An 18,173-nucleotide genomic window follows, 5' to 3' on the forward strand; every position below is an offset into this window, starting at 1 on the left:
CCAGTCACATTCAACACGTTGTTACACGCGGAAAAGACTAATAAAATCTGTCTATTTTCGTGGAAAATAACACGAAACGAAATTACAATCAAGTCTGTTTTATTGTATACTTAATGCGCACTATAAATTTTAATTGACTGAAAATTGTTAACTAGTGATTGAGTTTTTAAACTAGTTGAATGAAAAATGAATTCGACAGAATCAAAATACGAAACCGTGGAGAATACGGAACTTTTTACAACAGATATATTCAACATGGCGACTTACATGAGAAGCAGGTTCTGTGCATGGCAAAGTCGTTTGAGGTCAATATTTTATCGATATGACACAGATAGATTTCACTTAAGTCAACGAAAAACTTTCAGTCGAATAAAGCCGCATGAAAATCATAGAGGGTCTCCGAGGTATTTTTCGAATTTCGCCTATTTTTATGTAAATTTTCATTTATCATGATAATAATCATAATGATAATAATGACATTTCTCAAAATTACGTCAGCCACCGACTTGATTTGCTGATGTAGTTTTATTATTGTGAATGGTGTGACGATGATCAATGGCACTGCCTAGTAACAGGCTCTCAAACCATCCACCCTCCAGACTTGACTAATGCAGTTCCAGAGACTCAGATTAGTAGAAAATAGCACTTCCCAACACAATCACAAGTCACAAGACTAGTCTATTTCTAGAGGTCATTATAGTGTCATTATTATATACATGTACATTAACTCATCAATCAACTTTCCATATTATTTAGACCTACAATTCCATTCCATTTCTATGGGAGTCACAGTGGCTAAGTGGGTGAGATGCCGGCTCATCACTAACCTGGAGATCGGGTGTTCGATCCCTGCATTGGTAGAGAAAGTTCATCTAGATTTCCGTCGTGGTTTCCCATTGTCATTGATGCAGGACTGAGGGCTTGACAAGGACAGCTGTCTAGTCATTTGATGGGACGAAAAACAGAGGTCCTGTTGATATACCTTAAATAGTAATCAGTCTACTGAATTGGGTGAACATTGTTTAGTCTATTTGTTTGTAACATTGTATCTATGTACAAGGCAGTCAGTTTAATATTAAACTTCATTGGATAAAGACTTGTTTATACCCGTGTACACATTGGCGTGTCAAATTGCACCACTCTGAACCAAGATATTAGCTTTTGATAGGGTGACCCACCATAAATAAATATCTCCATATATCTCGACAATTTCGCCACAATATTTATATATATGCCAAGCCTCAAATCAGTTTCACACAATTATAGTCACTAAATAAACGATCATGTTGTACTTAATAAGCTATGACCATTAATCATCTATAAATAATAGACTGAAAACTGGTTCCATGTGTCGTCCATAACATCCAGACACTTTTGAGTAAAAGATAGGTTACGTGCCCTTGTTTTGAAATTAGAGTCGCTTAACCAGTCTATCGACCATTCTAAGGCTGATTGACAGGTCGGGATAATCAAGACTACTTTTTTACGAAACATAAAAGAAAGCTAGAACAAGAAATTGAATTAAGAAATGAGCACGTTAGCTAGCTCAACAATTGTTTTAAGAAGCTTGTAAAAGTAAAATGAAACTACTGCTAGTATCATGTTCCTGTCTAACCCGAGTGTTTCAGAGATAGTATTTGTACTAAACCAAAAGATGTCGCTCTTAACGGTACAGTTAATGATAAAGCGATTTAAAAAATGAAACGAACGTAATTTCTAAATCTGCTGTAATAACCAAGAAGTTTAATTTTACTGCTATTCAAAATCGTCAACAATAATTTTTTTACGGCTGTAATAGTTGACAGATTTGTAGAGAATTGCACGTGCCATGGCTATTTATAGTATCATACTGTCAGAAAGTTGGCCTCGACACGGCGAATGTGCACGCTTCAGTGGTAGTCTCGAACTATCAGCGGTTGACTGTATTTCTGTAGGTGCATGGGCCACCCTACTTTTGAATTTTAGGCTAGCCTCGATCATCATTACTAAAGTTGTTATGATAAGAAACAAAGTCTCAATTCTCCATTTTTACGTTTAATTATTTTTCAAAAAAATGTATCCCAATCCACTAAATATTACAGGCTAGCGATGGCATCAAGAGTTGATCATGGTCTGGATAAGCTAATTAATGTCTAATTGATAATTTAGAATCATTTCAGGCCTAAAGAAAGACCTGCAATTTAGGCAGATTTAGCTCTTGCATAATGTATGTTTAAGTATACACCATGGAGTGAAAAGTACCATATGTCAAATTGCTGTTCATCCAACAAACATGTGAAGTACATGTATTCATCTTTTTTTAGTCAACTTATTCATTGTAACTCTTAAATTTACCCTGATGTAACAAACGTAAAACTGTGAATAGGGTTTTCCTTGATACATGTAGGCCTCTAGTTTGGTCGAGAAAGCTCCTCTCGATTTTTCATTGGCACAGGACAGAGGCCAAGACAAGAAGCCTTTAGTCCACCCATGTACCATACTCGTTAGCATGTACTTCATTAGCCCAATTGCAGGGATGTAGCCACGCTCAGCGTCACTATTTTTTGCCGCCCAGCACAAAGAAGAAAGCCGCCCAGTCGTATTTAAACCCCTTTGTCCTTCTCTGTACACAAACTCAGCGCTCGAAATTTACCACGGCAAACGGCAAAGCCATGGTAAAAGCTGATGTAAACCATGTCTGCCACGGCATAATTTATTTTTGTGTGCCGTAGTAGACCCTATCATCCCAAATTAGTTTAAAGAAAGAAGTATTGGTATTTTGTTTATTTATGTTTAGAAGTTGTGTAGGTCTATTCATTTTACAATTCTACCTTCTTTAAATTTGTATATTTGCCGTAAATAGGTCACCCAGACCAATTTACAGCACTCCAATGTTAAAGGTTTGGATGTCGTAAATGGTGTCGTAATTCGTGAGAATCAAGTCAAATAAAACAACTTGTTTTAATTATCAATATCTACATGTACCTGTTGTCATAATTCGTTGTACTCAAATAAAACACAAACACCGTTTTAAGAATCATTTTAATTTTTAATCTCAAAGTAATAAAGTAATATTTGAAAAAAAACCCAAAAAAACCTGAGAAACAGAGTTGGGTGGGGAAATTTTATGCTCAGTCGGTTGGTGTCAAAACGTTTTTAGATCCCTGGCAGAGTCTCTGTATCATTGAAGAAAATTAAGTGAATTTGGTAAAAATTTGAATGTATGAAAGGAAATTTGATTTGCACTGAAGCAAATACAAAAGGCAGCAGATGCTCTGAAAATACACCAAGAAATATTGAATTTTCATAAAAGACCACACCCCCCTCCCAAAAAAAAAAATTTCACGCTCCGCTCGGAAGCTATTTTTTCCACCACTCAGCATATCTTGGCTACATCCCTGCAATTGGTGCAGAAAACCAATACGTTTAAACCCTCATTTTTTTTCCATCATCATTTTATTTATTTTGTTTTTCAGCATTAAATATCCTGTTTTGATTTGTGCTGGATTGTCTTCAGCTGTCCTGGTTCAAGCTGAAACCAATGATGAGAAAGATCGTGAAAAGGAAAAACAGAAGGACAGTCCTGTTATTATTTTCTTTAAAATGGCAAGATTGGCACAGATGAAACAAGATGAAGAGAAAGCTATCACCTATTTACACAAAGCCTTAACAGCAGCTGATGATGAATTCAAACACAATCGAATGTCTGAAAAAGATTATATTTACGCTAGGATAAATGTATTCGATAGTCTCGCAAATATTGCTTTGGCAAAAGGAGAGTACACAAAAGCAGAAAAATTATTTAAAGAGACTATGAAGGGTTGCTTAGAAGTTGGAATTACTAAAACAGATAATGCCATGGTGGAAATGTCGATAAAGTTAGCAAGCATATATGCCATGCAAAAACGTGAGGACGAGGCTGTCAGGGGCTACGAATTCTGTATTGAGACACAGGACCTAAAAGTGAAAGATCCTGAATGTGACATAGATTCCCTAGCGTTATTAGGAATAGCTTTAGAAAGTTACGGTCGATATTTATTATACCATAAAAATTTAGAACAGTCCCTTGTAATGTTGACACGAGCTGTTGAAGTTGCAAAAACAACTTTAGGAGAAAGTGGTATGCAGACTTTAGTTTTGATGAATGATTTAGCGACTGTTTATATTCTTAAGAAAGACTTTGAAAAAGCCGAGGCATTATTAAAACAGGCCATAGAAACAGGAGAAAAAGTGGAATCAACTCACTGTCCCGCTCTTTATTGTAATTTAGGCGCTGTTTATTTACGTAAATCTCAGCTGTCCGATACAGAGTTAGCCTGTAAACATGGCCTACAGTTAGCGAAGAAATACACAGATAAACTAGCCATAGAACAAGCTAAGATTTGCTTGAAGAAAGTCAAAGAAATGAAAAATAAGGGGTTTTGATTACTGTAGAGATGTAGGCCTAATGATTTATAGTCTGTTATAATTAAATTTGGTTAAAAATGATTTGGTTCTATGTGGTGTTTTATGTTTAAATGTATATCAATCCAAGAGATCTGTTTAAGATTTAAATTTTATGTTTTTGTATGTTTACAACTTCAGTGACATGTAATCTGAATGCCTGAAAATAATGGTTTTAGTTGTACAGACTAAATGTCAGGCACAACTCAAATGTTAGTACCTGAAATTTTGAAAATCATTGTTATATAAACAGGCTTGGAAATAACAGTTTTACATGTACCTGACAAAATGTCAGGCATTAATAAAATAGTACCCGAGATTTCCAACTTAGTGCCGGACATGTATTAATGATATCAATAAAACAGACAAATCAGTGTCGAACAAAATGACAGGCATCAGAGATATTGTGCCCGACAAAGCCTGATACTGTGCCTGACATTGTCTGTGACAGGTGCCTTATTTCCAGGCTTGGTTATAATCTGTGCTAGAGAACATGGCTGAAACACTGTTGCACCCAGACCTGTCCTATTTGATTAAGGGCATTATTTGTTAATTATTAGAGAGTATGTGGTGTATAGTAAACATGTTTTAGTTAATTATATGAAATATGATTTCAATATTCAGTATTAGTAAGTAATGAAATAAGTATATACATGACATTAATGCAATAATATTATAACCAATCTGATAAAAACACAGATCCTATTTCGTTTCATTTTGTATAGTTCAAAATTTGGTTTTACTTGTCTTCACAACACTAGGATCTGGAAGAGTTGTTATATAACTCGCTTTCTAGTTAATTAGCCAATGAAATGTGCGATGCAAGGAACTGTAGATAAACCAATAGAAACATGAACGCTGGTTGATTAATTAATGTCTGTCGTTATAGGGTAGGTTATAGATGCATGTATATATATTTGTAGGTTATTGTAGATTTACCCCACTAGATTTTGTACGTTACTGTGAACTTTGTTGTGTTTATCATGTGATCTCATTTTTTACACTACTAATATATTTAAAGATGCATTATGTAAGATTTAGAGAAAGATCTGGCCGTCCTCGCTGTAATAATTCAAAAATAGATAATTGAAAATTTCATTCAAATTACTTTATTCTTGGCATTGTTACATGTACATGTATGACTGTTTGAAGATGTAGCGTAGAGAGTTCAGTGTCATAGCAACGGTACTTGTTAACTGAGACTTAAGTCTCAATTATCCATTTTATTATTAAATTTTAAGATCTGACGGGTGTTCAAATCCGTATAAATCTTGGCCATTGGATAGTCTAAAGAGTTAATTATAGGCTTGTCATTTAAATTTATATAGCATTTGAAGCCAAAAAAAATGACCTGCAATAGTCAGATTTAGCTCTTACATCATGTATCTTTAACACCTGTTGTTGGTACATTCGAGAACTAAGTCAATTTGGTTGTGCATTATGGATGTATATCTTCTGGTTTGTAATTTGAATACAGATAAAGGATAGATACAATGTACCTGGTATATATAACGATATGTGTCAAAAATGAATTTAACCCTTATCACTTGTACCATCGGAGACTTTCTGAAATCACTACTAATGAATTTGTGCCAATTGACCTGATCTCCTCAACCCACCTGAAAAAAGACACCTTTATTTCTTGCAATCAGTTGGAGGTGACCAGACTGATGATCATTAAACAGTATTGTTACATACGTAGATATATTCACAACTTTACACTGTAAACCAGGTATCGTTTAATCTTGTGTATCTAGCACTAATTTCTTTCACATTCGTTTAATATCCAATCTTTGTTTAAAAATTTGTAAAAACTGTTTAAAATCACCATAAATCGTTTAATTTGTACTTCTGTCCAGTTTAAAGCTGACCATTCAATTTTGATAATGAGTGTCCCATTTACAAGTGTTTAATTTCTCAATCATTGTTAGAAAATAAACAACCCAATTGATTAATGATGTATAATGATTAATTTTTGAACCCTGATCAGGAAATTAAATACTTGTAAATTGTACACTCATTATCAAAATTAATCACTCAGCTTTAAACTGGACAGAAGTACAAATTAGATGATTTTTGGTGATTTTAAACGATTTTTACGAATTTTTAAACAAAGATTGATATTAAATGAATGTGAAAGAAATTAGTGCTAGATACACAAGATTAAATGATACCTGGGTTACAGTGAGTGTTGTTAGATGATCATTCCATTTTACAGGGACTGTACTACATGTATTTGCACTGAATGCATTTAGCACCTTGAGCATATCTATATGGATGGGTTTTGAGCGCACTATAAATATATATTATTATTATGAAATTCTTTAATATTTATGTACTGTGGGAATATTACACAATCTGATTCAAACCCAGATCCTATTTCGTTTCGTTTTTATAGTTCAAAATTTCGTTTTACTTGTCTTTACTACTCTAGGATCTGGAAGAGTTGTTATCATTGACATGTTCTGAATGATGTGAGGGATTAGCTAATGAAACGGTCAGTTACGTTTTGCACGGAACTGTGGGTAATCCACTAGTAACATCAATGCTGATTGGTTAATCAAATGTCTGACGCCATAAGGTCAAAAGCTGCTCGTATGCTCGTATGACCTCTGACACGACCTATCACTACAACTGGTCAGATCTTCATGTAGTACAGGCCTTCGAAAGTATAAAAAAACGAAACGAAATATATAGATCTGTATTTGAATCAGATTGGAATTTACATAACCTCGTATTGTACTGTGCAATACATGTATGTGAAATGTTGTGTTGTGCAAGTGTACGTGGTTAGTGTGAAATTTAATTGTTATAATTGTATAATTGTTCATAAACCAAATATTAATAATTTGTTGAGCATTTACCCATTCTCACATTGTCCAAGTGAAATAAATACTGTGGAAAAGGCTATCTGGTAAAATTTTCTCCCTTTATACTGCAGAACCACTGAAATGAAAATTACTATTTCATCAAGCTAAATCAAGGGTTTGTTTTTTTTGCTATTATTTGATAAAGGATAGAAATTTTATTTAAAGCCTGGACATATTAGAATTTTGTCTTGTGATGTTTTCTATCAGTCACGTGTCCTTAAAATACAATCAGTTTGGACATTTAATCATGTGAACCATATATTTATTAGAATTTTGTCTTGTGATGTTTTCTATCAGTCACGTGTCCTTAAAATACAATCAGTTTGGACATTTAATCATGTGAACCATATATTTATTGGCAATTGTTAGTTACCAAAGTATTGTAACAAGACATTAACCCACATTCCAGTCGTCCTTATATTGTTCTACACCAGATTCAGGTAGTTTGTAGTACTAAAGTCATATTGACATTGTGTCAGTTTGTTATTTGAGAGTTTGACATTTTATACTGTGTTCATTTACTATCAGATCAGATTGTATCTTTGGCTTTGCAGATTGATTGTGCCCAAATTGTCTGTTTTGACTGCATTGGCATAGAATGGTATCAATTGTCTATGCAGTGTCAAATGTCATATTGAGGATTCTGTGGGTGTTACGATTGGTAGGCACCAATGAATTAATATCTGACATTTTGAATTTTATGCCAGACTTGTATTATGGCATCATTAAAAACACAGAAGAAAAAAAAACACATCTGTGTCTTAACAAAATGACGCACCAGAACCGTTCCGCCTGATAATTTGTGCCAAACACTGTCTGTGACAGGTGCCTTATTTTGGTGTTGGATGTATGCAGTTGATGGGTGTGCAGGAAGGAGGGCCTGACAAGGACAGCTGTCTAATCATTCAGATGGGACAAAAAACAAGGTTCGGTGTACACATTGGCATGCACGCAAAAGATCCCTTGGCAGTTGGAATTTGATATAAGAGTAGGCCATAGTGCCACTGCCCGGGCAAAATTTCCCTCATAGCACACTGTATGGCTTATGCCCGTCTTCATTAGCCCAGTCGGAGCATTAGGACGTTAAACCCCATTTGATTTCATTTTGCAGGTGGTGGATTGAGACATGTATGTGCAAACAGCCACATGGCTAGTTATTATATAATCAACTGGGACAATTTTGTGCCGACCAAAATATTTTATTGTCATAGTGGCAACAATTTGAGTTGGAGCAGCTGTCTGTATATTTGAAATTTGATGATGTGATAATGTACCAAAGATGAATGAAAGACAAATGTAAAGGTAAACCGTTAGGACGTGTGAAATTGTTGAATATGAATTCTGGATATGCAATCATTATTGATATTATGTAGAGATTTCTGTCTTGATAGTGTGAATATGTACCAAATGTATCTATGTAGAATTTGGTAAAATGCTGGGATGTTTGAAATAGTAGGATATGAATTCAGGATACTTTAATTTTATTGGTATTATAATTTATTACATAACATTTGTTCCTGTTGATAACATGAAAATGTATCAAAGATGTATGAAAGACAATTTGTGTAAAATTTACGCAATGATGTCAAAATGTTGGTGTGTGTGTGTGTGAAATAGTAGGTTTTGAATTTAGTATACGCAAGTTTATTGGTATTATAGTTTATTATAATTAGATTTTTTCCTGTTGATAATGTGATGATGTACCAAAGATAAATAAAAGTCAATCTAATGGTACATGTATGTAGAATTTAGGCATTGAGTTAAATTGTTAGCATGTGTGAAATAATAGGATACAAATTGAAATTACATAGAAATGTTTCCTTTGAAGATTAGTTTTATTAAATAAGCTAAATTGGATTGAACAACAGGCAAAGGCCTAAATAAGTTCTCTCTTGTGAAGATGTACCAAAGATGAATAAATGGCAACCAACGCAATAAGGTAAAATGTTAGAATGTATGAAATAGTGAATTATGAATTCAGGGTATGCAATTAGTAGAGATATTATATTTTATTACAAAGAATTTATTATTTATAACAGTGAGCACACTTTTATCTCATTGATTAGGTCAATAGGAATTCCAGTCTTTTAAGATTATTAATTTATATATTCTAGTCACTTTAACCCAATACTATTTAAAATATTATATGTTATACATTTCTTATTAGAAAATAAGCTTGTCCACTTTGTTTTTCTATAGCACCGTGCAAATGATAATATTTCCAGTGCATTCAAAGTGTGTCAAGTCCTTGGGACTGTAAGAAGAATCAAGGGCCTGAGTAGTTGGAAAAAATCCCATGTCAGTTGGAATTAGAAAAAAAGGGACTGGCACACCTTTAAAATCAAAATCACAATATAGTTTATTCTTTAGTGATGTTGCTTAAAACTCCATTTTGTTTCTTGAGCTTCCACATTTTATTTAAAGGAGAACTCTAATCATTGCAGATTTAATATATTTTATTCATTTAGAGTACCGGGTCACTGTAAAGAAGTCGTTTGCGACTTTAATTACTGTAATTAAGAAAACCAGCTGTCCTTCATTTTAAGGATTTAGCCTTTTTATTGGCTGAAAGTTAGAATCTTAGTTCAAATTTTAGGTCTTAGCCAGTGAAAAGACAGCATGTTTTTTTGTGAATAAGACCCTTGGATTCTGGAAGGATGTGGCTGTAGGTGAGTACAGTTAGAAAGTGTTTAGTTTAAACCAAAGATCCTTGAAGCATGTACAGCTCATTTGTTTATTAACTGTGAAATAAGTTGTACCTTGTTATTACGGGAAGCTATTCACATACTTGGGCAGTTTGAGGCAGTCTAATGAACAGTTGTTTGGTCTGTCCATGGATACACAGGCATCACTTTTCTCAAAAATCTTCTTTAAGGAAATGGGAAGTCAGTATATACATGTACCAAATGATAATATCGGGTTAGAAATACAAAATTTTAAAATCTGCAAATAGGTTGGAGTTCCCCTTTAAGAATATCTATTATTTGCCTAATAAATGACTAATGACACAGGGAATTTATCAAGAAAATCCCAAATTGATTTATCTTCAATTTTTTATTTGAATTTAGATATGTGAATGAATCTAATTGTAGTAATTTATTATGTATAGACATAAAAGATTATTGAAACAAGATGGTTGGCTTTTTTTTGTGCTGTTGTTGACCAAATGGTTGTCTGAAGCTTAAAATCTACCTACAATGAGATCTTTATTTCATTTATAACAACCAGTATTTTGTTGGTTACATTACATCAGTGGCGGTGCCAGAATTTTCTAAATTCCTAGTAGAAGAGCAGGGTTGGGGAGTGGGTCTTTTTCAGAACATTTTCTGTGAAATCTGTGATGTGGAATATGTTTCTGGATAATAATACCTGAACAGAAACAAATGTGAGAGAGAAATGGTTTTTGACATCCACTCGACACAAACTATGTAATTCATGACTAACATATGGTTCAATTTTATTTCAATAATTTGCTTGCGCGTAGGGGGTCTTTAGCTCTGGGAGTACCTGGAGAAAACTCCATGAGGGTGTACAGACTACCCTACTCCTTGTCATTGACTGTAAGCAGGGAATCGTATCAATGACAGATCATATGAGCCATCAGACATGACTTAACCATTCGGCCACCCGAGCCCCCAATAACAATTGTATCTTAGCATCAATCAGAAAAGGGGAAAAATTGACTCCAGGAACTTTGGACATGGCTAGCTTCAAATGAAAAGTATGGGTACATACATTAATGTTTGAATTAAAGGTCACCGGAAAAGCTTTATGAATAATGCAAGTAATTATGCCAACATATCCTTTCCATAAGTATAACACGAACCCGAATGTCAATATAACCTGCAACAGGTAAATTTCAATGTTACTAATTTCTGCCGTTCTCTGTGGGTAATCATAACTTTCCATCAATAAATAATCCATGACGTCATTTGAGTCCTTCTGCACATAGAAATATGAGCATAAGAACTAAAATGACGTCATGGATTGTTTATTGATGTAAAGTTACGACTACTCACAGAGAACGGTGATAATTACTAACCTGTAACCAATAGTAACAAGGAAGTACACAAACATACATATATATTTATTAATATTTTAATATTTATTAATATTTATCTTAACTAACAAATCTTTAACACTTGGGCCAAACCAATTGAAATTTTAGTTGTTCAAGTTCTTGATACTTCTATAAATGGGCACTCAAGATTTGTGTATGATGTTTTGTTTAATATTTCCAAACTCCAAAATTTGGAACTACAAGCCTTTCAGAAGAGCAACCAATTATCTTTGCTTAATTTCACGAAACAACAGGAAGCAAAATTTGAATAGGTGTTCCCAAAGATGAAATGAAATGGGGTTTAACGTCGTACTGTTCTGCTCTGACTGGGCTAATGGAAATTGGTATACGCCATGCAGTGTGCTAGGAGAGAAATTTGCCCGGACAGCGGCACTATGGCCTTCTGCAGAGGGAGCTTTTTATGTACACAGGACCTTGGGACTATACATTGTCCCTTGCCAGACCCTCTGTCCTGCGCCACTGACAAGGAGAAACCTCACCGGCAAATCCTGATGCGCTTTCTCGACCAATGCAGGTATCAAACAGAACCTCCATGTTAGCGAGCCAACGTCTTACCCAAAGAACTAAAATTCAGATTGGTTTGGCCTTACAGCTAGTTCATTTTACATGTCACAGAAGATCTTCTATAAAATAGCAGATAAGACTTAAATTACGGTGTTCATTTTCAGAAGATCTTTATGTCAAAGAAGAGAAGAGAAAGGAATAGATCTGTAAATTAAACCGTTCCATTTTCGTTTGGAAGAAAGCCTTTCTTTGCAATTTGTAATACCACATCAGGGCCCTGTTTCACGAAATTTTAACTAAAGATAAAATCCAAATTTTAGTAGATACTTCAATTTTGATTTGCTAAGCACTAATATCAATCTAATATTATCCAATCAAATTACTAAAATTTGGATTTTATCTTAGTTAAAATTTCGTGAAACAGGCCCCTGAACATTAAAATGAAATGATCTGGGGTTTTCTACACCATCATTTAAACTATTAAAGACAAGGATATGTCACAGTGTGTGCTATGAAGGACATTTATTTCCGCAGCACCGTCAATGAACCACTGTCAGGACATTTAATGAGCAAAAGGGAATGAATAATTAATTTTATCTGATAACTTCTGGATTGGAGGTGAGTCTTTTTTATTTCCGTTTGGAATAAAGCCTTTCTTTTTTTTAAACATTCTAAAAATGAACCAGCTGTAGCTAAGCAACCATCACCAGTTTGGAAGTAGAGATTCTAACACAAAAATCATTACTACATTCGCTACCTCTTACAAGGCATAACATGGACAACTGGAATATTTTTCCGGTCTGTGGAAAACTTGGGTCCTAAAGATTGTCATTTGTGGAATTTTGGATCTTTGTGAACAACAATATTGGCCAAGTCCAAAAAAGATTCAATTCCGTTCATTGTTTATAAAGAAATAATGAATTGAAAATTTCACAACATTGGCCATTTCTGCATACAATATAAAGAAACCAATGCAACCTTTAAATGTTGTGTAAAATCTTTTGATGTACCTCATTTTAATCCAAATTAGAGGAAGTGAGAGAAATGGGGTTTTAACATCCAATCAACACAAATTAGGTCATTTCGGGACTAACCAATGGTTCAATTTTATTTCAATAATTCACTTGCGCGTAGGGGTCTTTAGCTGTGGGAGGAAACCAGAGGACCTGGAGAAACCCACAAGGTTGGACACGTACAACCAGTGAATCAAAACCATGCCAGTTGACTCAATGTCATCCCCCCCCACCCCCAAATCCAAATAAATGCAAGCTGGGAGATTATCTGATATTGATTCAAATTATACATTGTTCGAAAAATGCAAATAACTATCAGCAGCTTTAATATGACACTATAAAGTTTAGAACAAACAGTAACTCTTAATACCACATTCGACTGACATAATCCTTCTTACTAACTTACATTCACCAATAATTTATTCAACTTCCGTGTAAATATTTCATGAAAACATTTTGAGCATCAATGTGAATATTTATGAATACGTGTATATAGAAATTAATACCGTTATCAATATGTGTTGAGTCAACACTGTTGACTATGCCTAACAGATCTTTCTATGACCATTTCAACTCTTTATCTTTAATTAATTTCAATAATAAGAGCTCTTTCAATAGCGAAAAAGAAATATTTCAATAATAAATAATTAGTCCAATATATAATTTATTTACATACATCATGGTATAGATACCACGACATAAATAAAAACATGATATATGAAATTTTATTTGCAAAATTACCTCACATTGTCAACAATTTGTAAGTGGAAGCACTCAAAGGCTATAAATTTAACTGTATTTATTGTAGTTTATGGTAAATTCTTAGATATTCTTATTTTAGGGAATGTAAATTGACTGACATTTAAGTTCTCCAGCTGGTCAATTTCTCTGCCACTCAGTCAAGACCGGCAAATAAGATTGAATTAAGAGCCTTGAAAGAAACAGAAGCAAATTTCAACCTCGAGTGCAACAGTTACCCTAAACCAGTGATCCTCAAACAGTGGGCCGCGGCACACCTGTGTGCTGCGAGATCTTCCTAAGTGTGCCGCGAAATTTTGAACAGCACACTAAGAAAATGCGAAAAACCATGTGATCCCAATTGAGTATCCACTGGTGTCTACTGATAAGTTCATAGCTGTGTTGTTCTTTATTTAGTTTGAATCATTCTATGTGTCTATGACTAGTCTGTGTCTACGGTTGTATGCCGTCTATGACTTGCCATGTTTTTATTTTGCAAAATTCAAATATTTTTCATATACATCAATACATGTTTCCATGTGTTCCAAGGTGTTAGCTAAGAAAAGGTTGAGAACCACTGCCCTGAACAGTTATAACATATGACTAGATGTTTCCTTCATTATGTTATTTTGCAGAAATACAAATGTCTCTGTAACAACTTAAAATTTTAATTACAGGTGACTAATAGTAGGCAAGACTTGAAGAATGTTTTACACCCTCATTCATTCAAATAAATTATACACCACTTCTTTCTATTTTCTGGCATCAAAAATATATAATATGAATATTCACAATAAATCTGACATGAATATTCTTAAAGAAGCAGTCCCAGATATATGTTAGAGATTGTAGGGATTCACAAACCTAACAAGACCTTTGCAAGTATCGGAAGCCCTGTGATACATTTTCAAAGAAATACCAACTTTCAGTTTCCATGTGAAGCTGGGCATAAGTTCCTTCAAATATTTACACTGTGTAAGAATCTGGATAACCAAGTACTTACTAATGTACAGTGGTAAGAGATCAACACTATTATCCAGTCACTCATACATGTACAACCGAAGATTGAAATTACTAAAATAAGTTATGTAACCATGTCTCAATATTTTGATTTAAAATTATCAGACAAGGTACAGTAGTATAAATAGGCCATATCGTCATATTTTGACATTTAAATTACAAACTTAAACCTATTTTTATTTACGGTGCCCTTTGGAATCTCTGGGACTGTCCCTTTAATAAATCTGAATATTCCATTTACAATATTTAATCTGTAGTAACAGTAATAATTGTATCTAGATTTGAAATGCTTATTCGTATTCGGCTATAAGCACCATCATATAAACACCTAGTAATAAGGCTACTATTTCTTTACAAGACTGTCCGAATTTACTGTCTTCTAATAATTCAGGAATAACAGAAACTGTAGCTATATAAATAAATCCTCCTGCTGTGAAGGGGAGAATCCAGGCTATAGCCGCATCCCCTGCTCCTTCGGCCATCAAACTGCACACTGTACCCAACATAGCACCTATTGCTGTAGAAAATTGTAACATCATGGCCTGTAATAAGCAAAATATGATATAAGAAAGGTGTCAGCATGCATCTGTTATAGTGACGTTCTTGTAAATCAAAATTAAATTACATGAAATGGGGTTTAAAGTGCCTGGACAGCGGGACTACTCTCATTTTGATTTTTTTCAGGGCTCCTTAATGTGCAGTAAAAGAGAACACCACAACTAAAGGCTGTATGATGGCTTTTCTATTATTTCATGCCGAATGAAGGGAGAGGTATCAAAATCGGTTCTGTTCATCCATCTGTCTTTTTGTCTGGAGCATATCTTCATAAAGCCTTGTACACATATCAAACTACTAAGTACTATATTAGTTCCACCTTTATAAATTTTACAGATTAAATAATTTTTGGAAACAAATTTTACATTTTGGTACTTATTGCCGAGTCTTCTTGTTATTCCTTAATCTGTAATAAGTAATGCTAGGTTCTCACTATCACAATTCGAGCTAATTTATTAATTGTAAAGTAAATGTGGTGATCCTATCAAGTCTTATTGCATATTGAGGTCCGTTGTAGCAATCGTGTTGACTGTATCGAAACGTAACAGATCGAGGACTCAATAGGGACAGTCCTATTGTAAAGCATCGCACAATGGTGGGAGGGAACCTAACATTACCCAGGTCCCAGTTAATGGAAACTTTTGGGTAATTATGGACTCAGGATGTTATTCCTAATACAGTACTTACTTTTCTTTTAGTACAGCCTGATTGAACTAGAATAGCAAAATCTCCAATTTCATGTGGAATTTCGTGAAGAAATATGGTAATAGTAGTGATAATTCCTACATTACGTCCGACTATAAACGAGGCACCAATGGCTAATCCATCCGTAAAATTATGAGCAAAGTCTGCTGCTAAGTTTAAATAGCCTGCCACTTTTATTTCTGGTTCTGGTTCTGGTGCTGGAGTCACTGTAAATACAAAAAAAAGACATCGACCAATTAATATCTCAATCATCTGGAGCTGGAGTCATTGATTAAAATACAGATCTATATTTCACTCTAACAGACTGTTTCATTGACTAATCCCTCACATCAACCAGAACGTGGGTTATATAACAACCTTTTCAGATCCTAGAGTACTAAAGACAAGTAAAACAAAATTAAATCAGATTGCTGGAGTCACTGAAAATACGAGAAAAAAAACAAAAAACAAAAAAAACATTGATCAATTCAAAAGTTATGGGCCCATTGTTATGGCGTGGTTATAAAATGGGGTTAATACCCCATCAACACAATACTTTGGTCACTATGAGACGTAACAGTAAAACCCTATTCTGGCGTGGTTTCGATGACAAGGAATAAGGTCGCCTGCCTAACCTTGTGGGTTTTCTATGGGTCCTCCGGTTTCCTCCAACTGCTAAAGACAACTACGCGCTAGCGAATTAATTAAATAAAATTGAACAACATGTTAGTCCCAAAATGATCTGGTTTGTGTCAAGTGGACATTAAACCCCCATTTCTCTCTCTCTCTCTATTCTTCACTGAATATCAATGTGTACTAATGTGTACCTGAACCATGTTTTGTCGGAGTAGTTCCCGAAGGTTTTCTGAATGTTTTTATTAAGGATTGCAATGGGATTTAGTGGAGGACAAAATAAAAAATCTCCGGAACTGAATTCCAAATGGGATTAGAAACTATACACTAAGTTTCATCACTCTCACTAAAGTCAAAAGGCCGGGGACAAACAATTAATCAAAAAGATCAAGAACAAATATAAACAAACCGGATTTATCTTTCGATGTTGAGCCATCTTTCTTGGATTCTTTTTCATCTTTTTTTGTTTCTTTTTCATTTTTACTGCCTTCTTCATCTTTTTTGGTCTCTTTTTCATCTTTTTTAGTGGCATCCTTTTTGCTGTCTTTTTCATCTTCTTTATCTTTCTTTTCTTCCTGGGCATCTCCACCTTTTTTATCATCTTCATCATCACTAACTTTTGCTTTCTTTTTTTGTGTTTTCTTATCTCCTTCAGCAGGTTTGTCAGACTTTTTACTAGCAGGTGCACTATGTGAATGACTGTGAGAGTGACCTCCCTTTAGATAACGCACTGTCTTTTCAACAATTAAGAAGGCAATAATTCCACTAAGCACCCACAATCCAACGGTCATGTCGTGTCCATGACCACCTCCTTCACCACCATGACTGTGTCCGTGTGAATGGGAATGTCCGTGACCCTCCTCACCCTCTCCACCATGGGAATGTGGGTTAGTGGCATGAGGAATCAAGTGGAGAAAAGCATCTCCGAGTAATCCACCTGAAGCGAAACTTAACAAGACTTTGAGCAATGGTTGATGTTCGGAGGTATTGTCTAATGGAATGAAGAGTAAGATAAATACAGGTGAAACACTAATAATGGCTGTTGCTCCCAAAGCTTCTATCCATAACATCATTGTCTTGGATGTACCTGTGGGCTTATTTGGTGTGGCACCTAAATATTTTTCTGCAAAATCTCTGCCAGTGCCATCATCCTGGTGAACATAGGGTTCCTCTTTATGTCCATGACCATGATCGTGTGCATGCCCATGTCCCCCATGTGTGTGTCCATGATCATGTGCATGACCGTGTCCTCCATGTGCATGCCCATGTCCTCCATGTGCATGTCCATGATCATGTGCATGACCGTGTCCACCATGTGCATGACCGTGTCCACCATGTGCGTGACCATGATCGTGGGAGTGACTGTCTTCTTGTTTCGCCTGCTGGTCGTTGGCTTGTCTGCTGTATTTAAATGACGCCGGTTCGTCGTGGGCATGTCCATGATCGTGTGCATGTCCATGATCATGCGAATGGCTTTCTACATTTACAAAATTCCAAACAAAAACTCCAATTATAAAAGACGTCACATAGATCCATCGTTTCGATAAAATTTTTACCGAGAAAGCCATGTTTACAATAATATGAATACGAGGCTATGTACACGTGGCCTACCAGTAGAGGCCGCTAGTCTCGATGTAAACAAATACACGTGTT

At 34.9% G+C, this 18,173-nt stretch overlaps 2 protein-coding genes and 1 long non-coding RNA gene across 3 annotated transcripts; 2 read left to right on the top strand and 1 right to left on the bottom strand.

The window, feature by feature from the left end:
* The first annotated feature begins 502 nt into the window (after positions 1 to 502).
* On the top strand, positions 503 to 6,459 carry LOC126821930 (tetratricopeptide repeat protein 19, mitochondrial). Its single transcript, XM_050550918.2, has 2 exons — positions 503 to 690; positions 3,456 to 6,459. Exon 2 carries the CDS (start codon positions 3,583 to 3,585, stop codon positions 4,402 to 4,404), a length of 822 nt encoding a protein of 273 aa, XP_050406875.1. The 5' UTR covers positions 503 to 690; positions 3,456 to 3,582; the 3' UTR covers positions 4,405 to 6,459.
* A 142-nt stretch (positions 6,460 to 6,601) lies between these two features.
* LOC130010880 (uncharacterized) lies at positions 6,602 to 10,425 on the top strand. Its single transcript, XR_008786177.1, has 2 exons — positions 6,602 to 7,407; positions 8,404 to 10,425. It is a non-coding gene; the product is annotated as an uncharacterized LOC130010880 (long non-coding RNA).
* Positions 10,426 to 11,366: 941 nt separating this feature from the next.
* On the bottom strand, positions 11,367 to 18,105 carry LOC126821153 (zinc transporter zipt-7.2). Its single transcript, XM_050549818.2, has 3 exons — positions 16,930 to 18,105; positions 15,891 to 16,114; positions 11,367 to 15,190 (listed from the first exon to the last, which is right to left on the bottom strand). Exons 1-3 carry the CDS (start codon positions 18,086 to 18,088, stop codon positions 14,939 to 14,941), a joined length of 1,635 nt encoding a protein of 544 aa, XP_050405775.2. The 5' UTR covers positions 18,089 to 18,105; the 3' UTR covers positions 11,367 to 14,938.
* Between the last annotated feature and the right edge of the window lie 68 nt (positions 18,106 to 18,173).

Source organism: Patella vulgata, chromosome 1 (genome assembly GCF_932274485.2).
Source record: "Patella vulgata chromosome 1, xgPatVulg1.2, whole genome shotgun sequence".
Taxonomy (NCBI): domain Eukaryota; kingdom Metazoa; phylum Mollusca; class Gastropoda; family Patellidae; genus Patella; species Patella vulgata.

Excerpts from the sequence above, each read along its gene's own strand:
- LOC126821930 (XM_050550918.2), top strand. The coding sequence starts at position 3,583 with ATGGCAAGATTGGCACAGATGAAACAAGATGAAGAGAAAGCTATCACC.
- LOC126821153 (XM_050549818.2), bottom strand. The coding sequence starts at position 18,088 with ATGGCTTTCTCGGTAAAAATTTTATCGAAACGATGGATCTATGTGACG. Across the intron at positions 16,115-16,929 it reads AACATCGAAAGATAAATCCG|TGACTCCAGCACCAGAACCA; the intron begins GTTTGTTTATAT and ends TTGTATTTACAG. Across the intron at positions 15,191-15,890 it reads CAGGCTGTACTAAAAGAAAA|GCCATGATGTTACAATTTTC; the intron begins GTAAGTACTGTA and ends TGCTTATTACAG.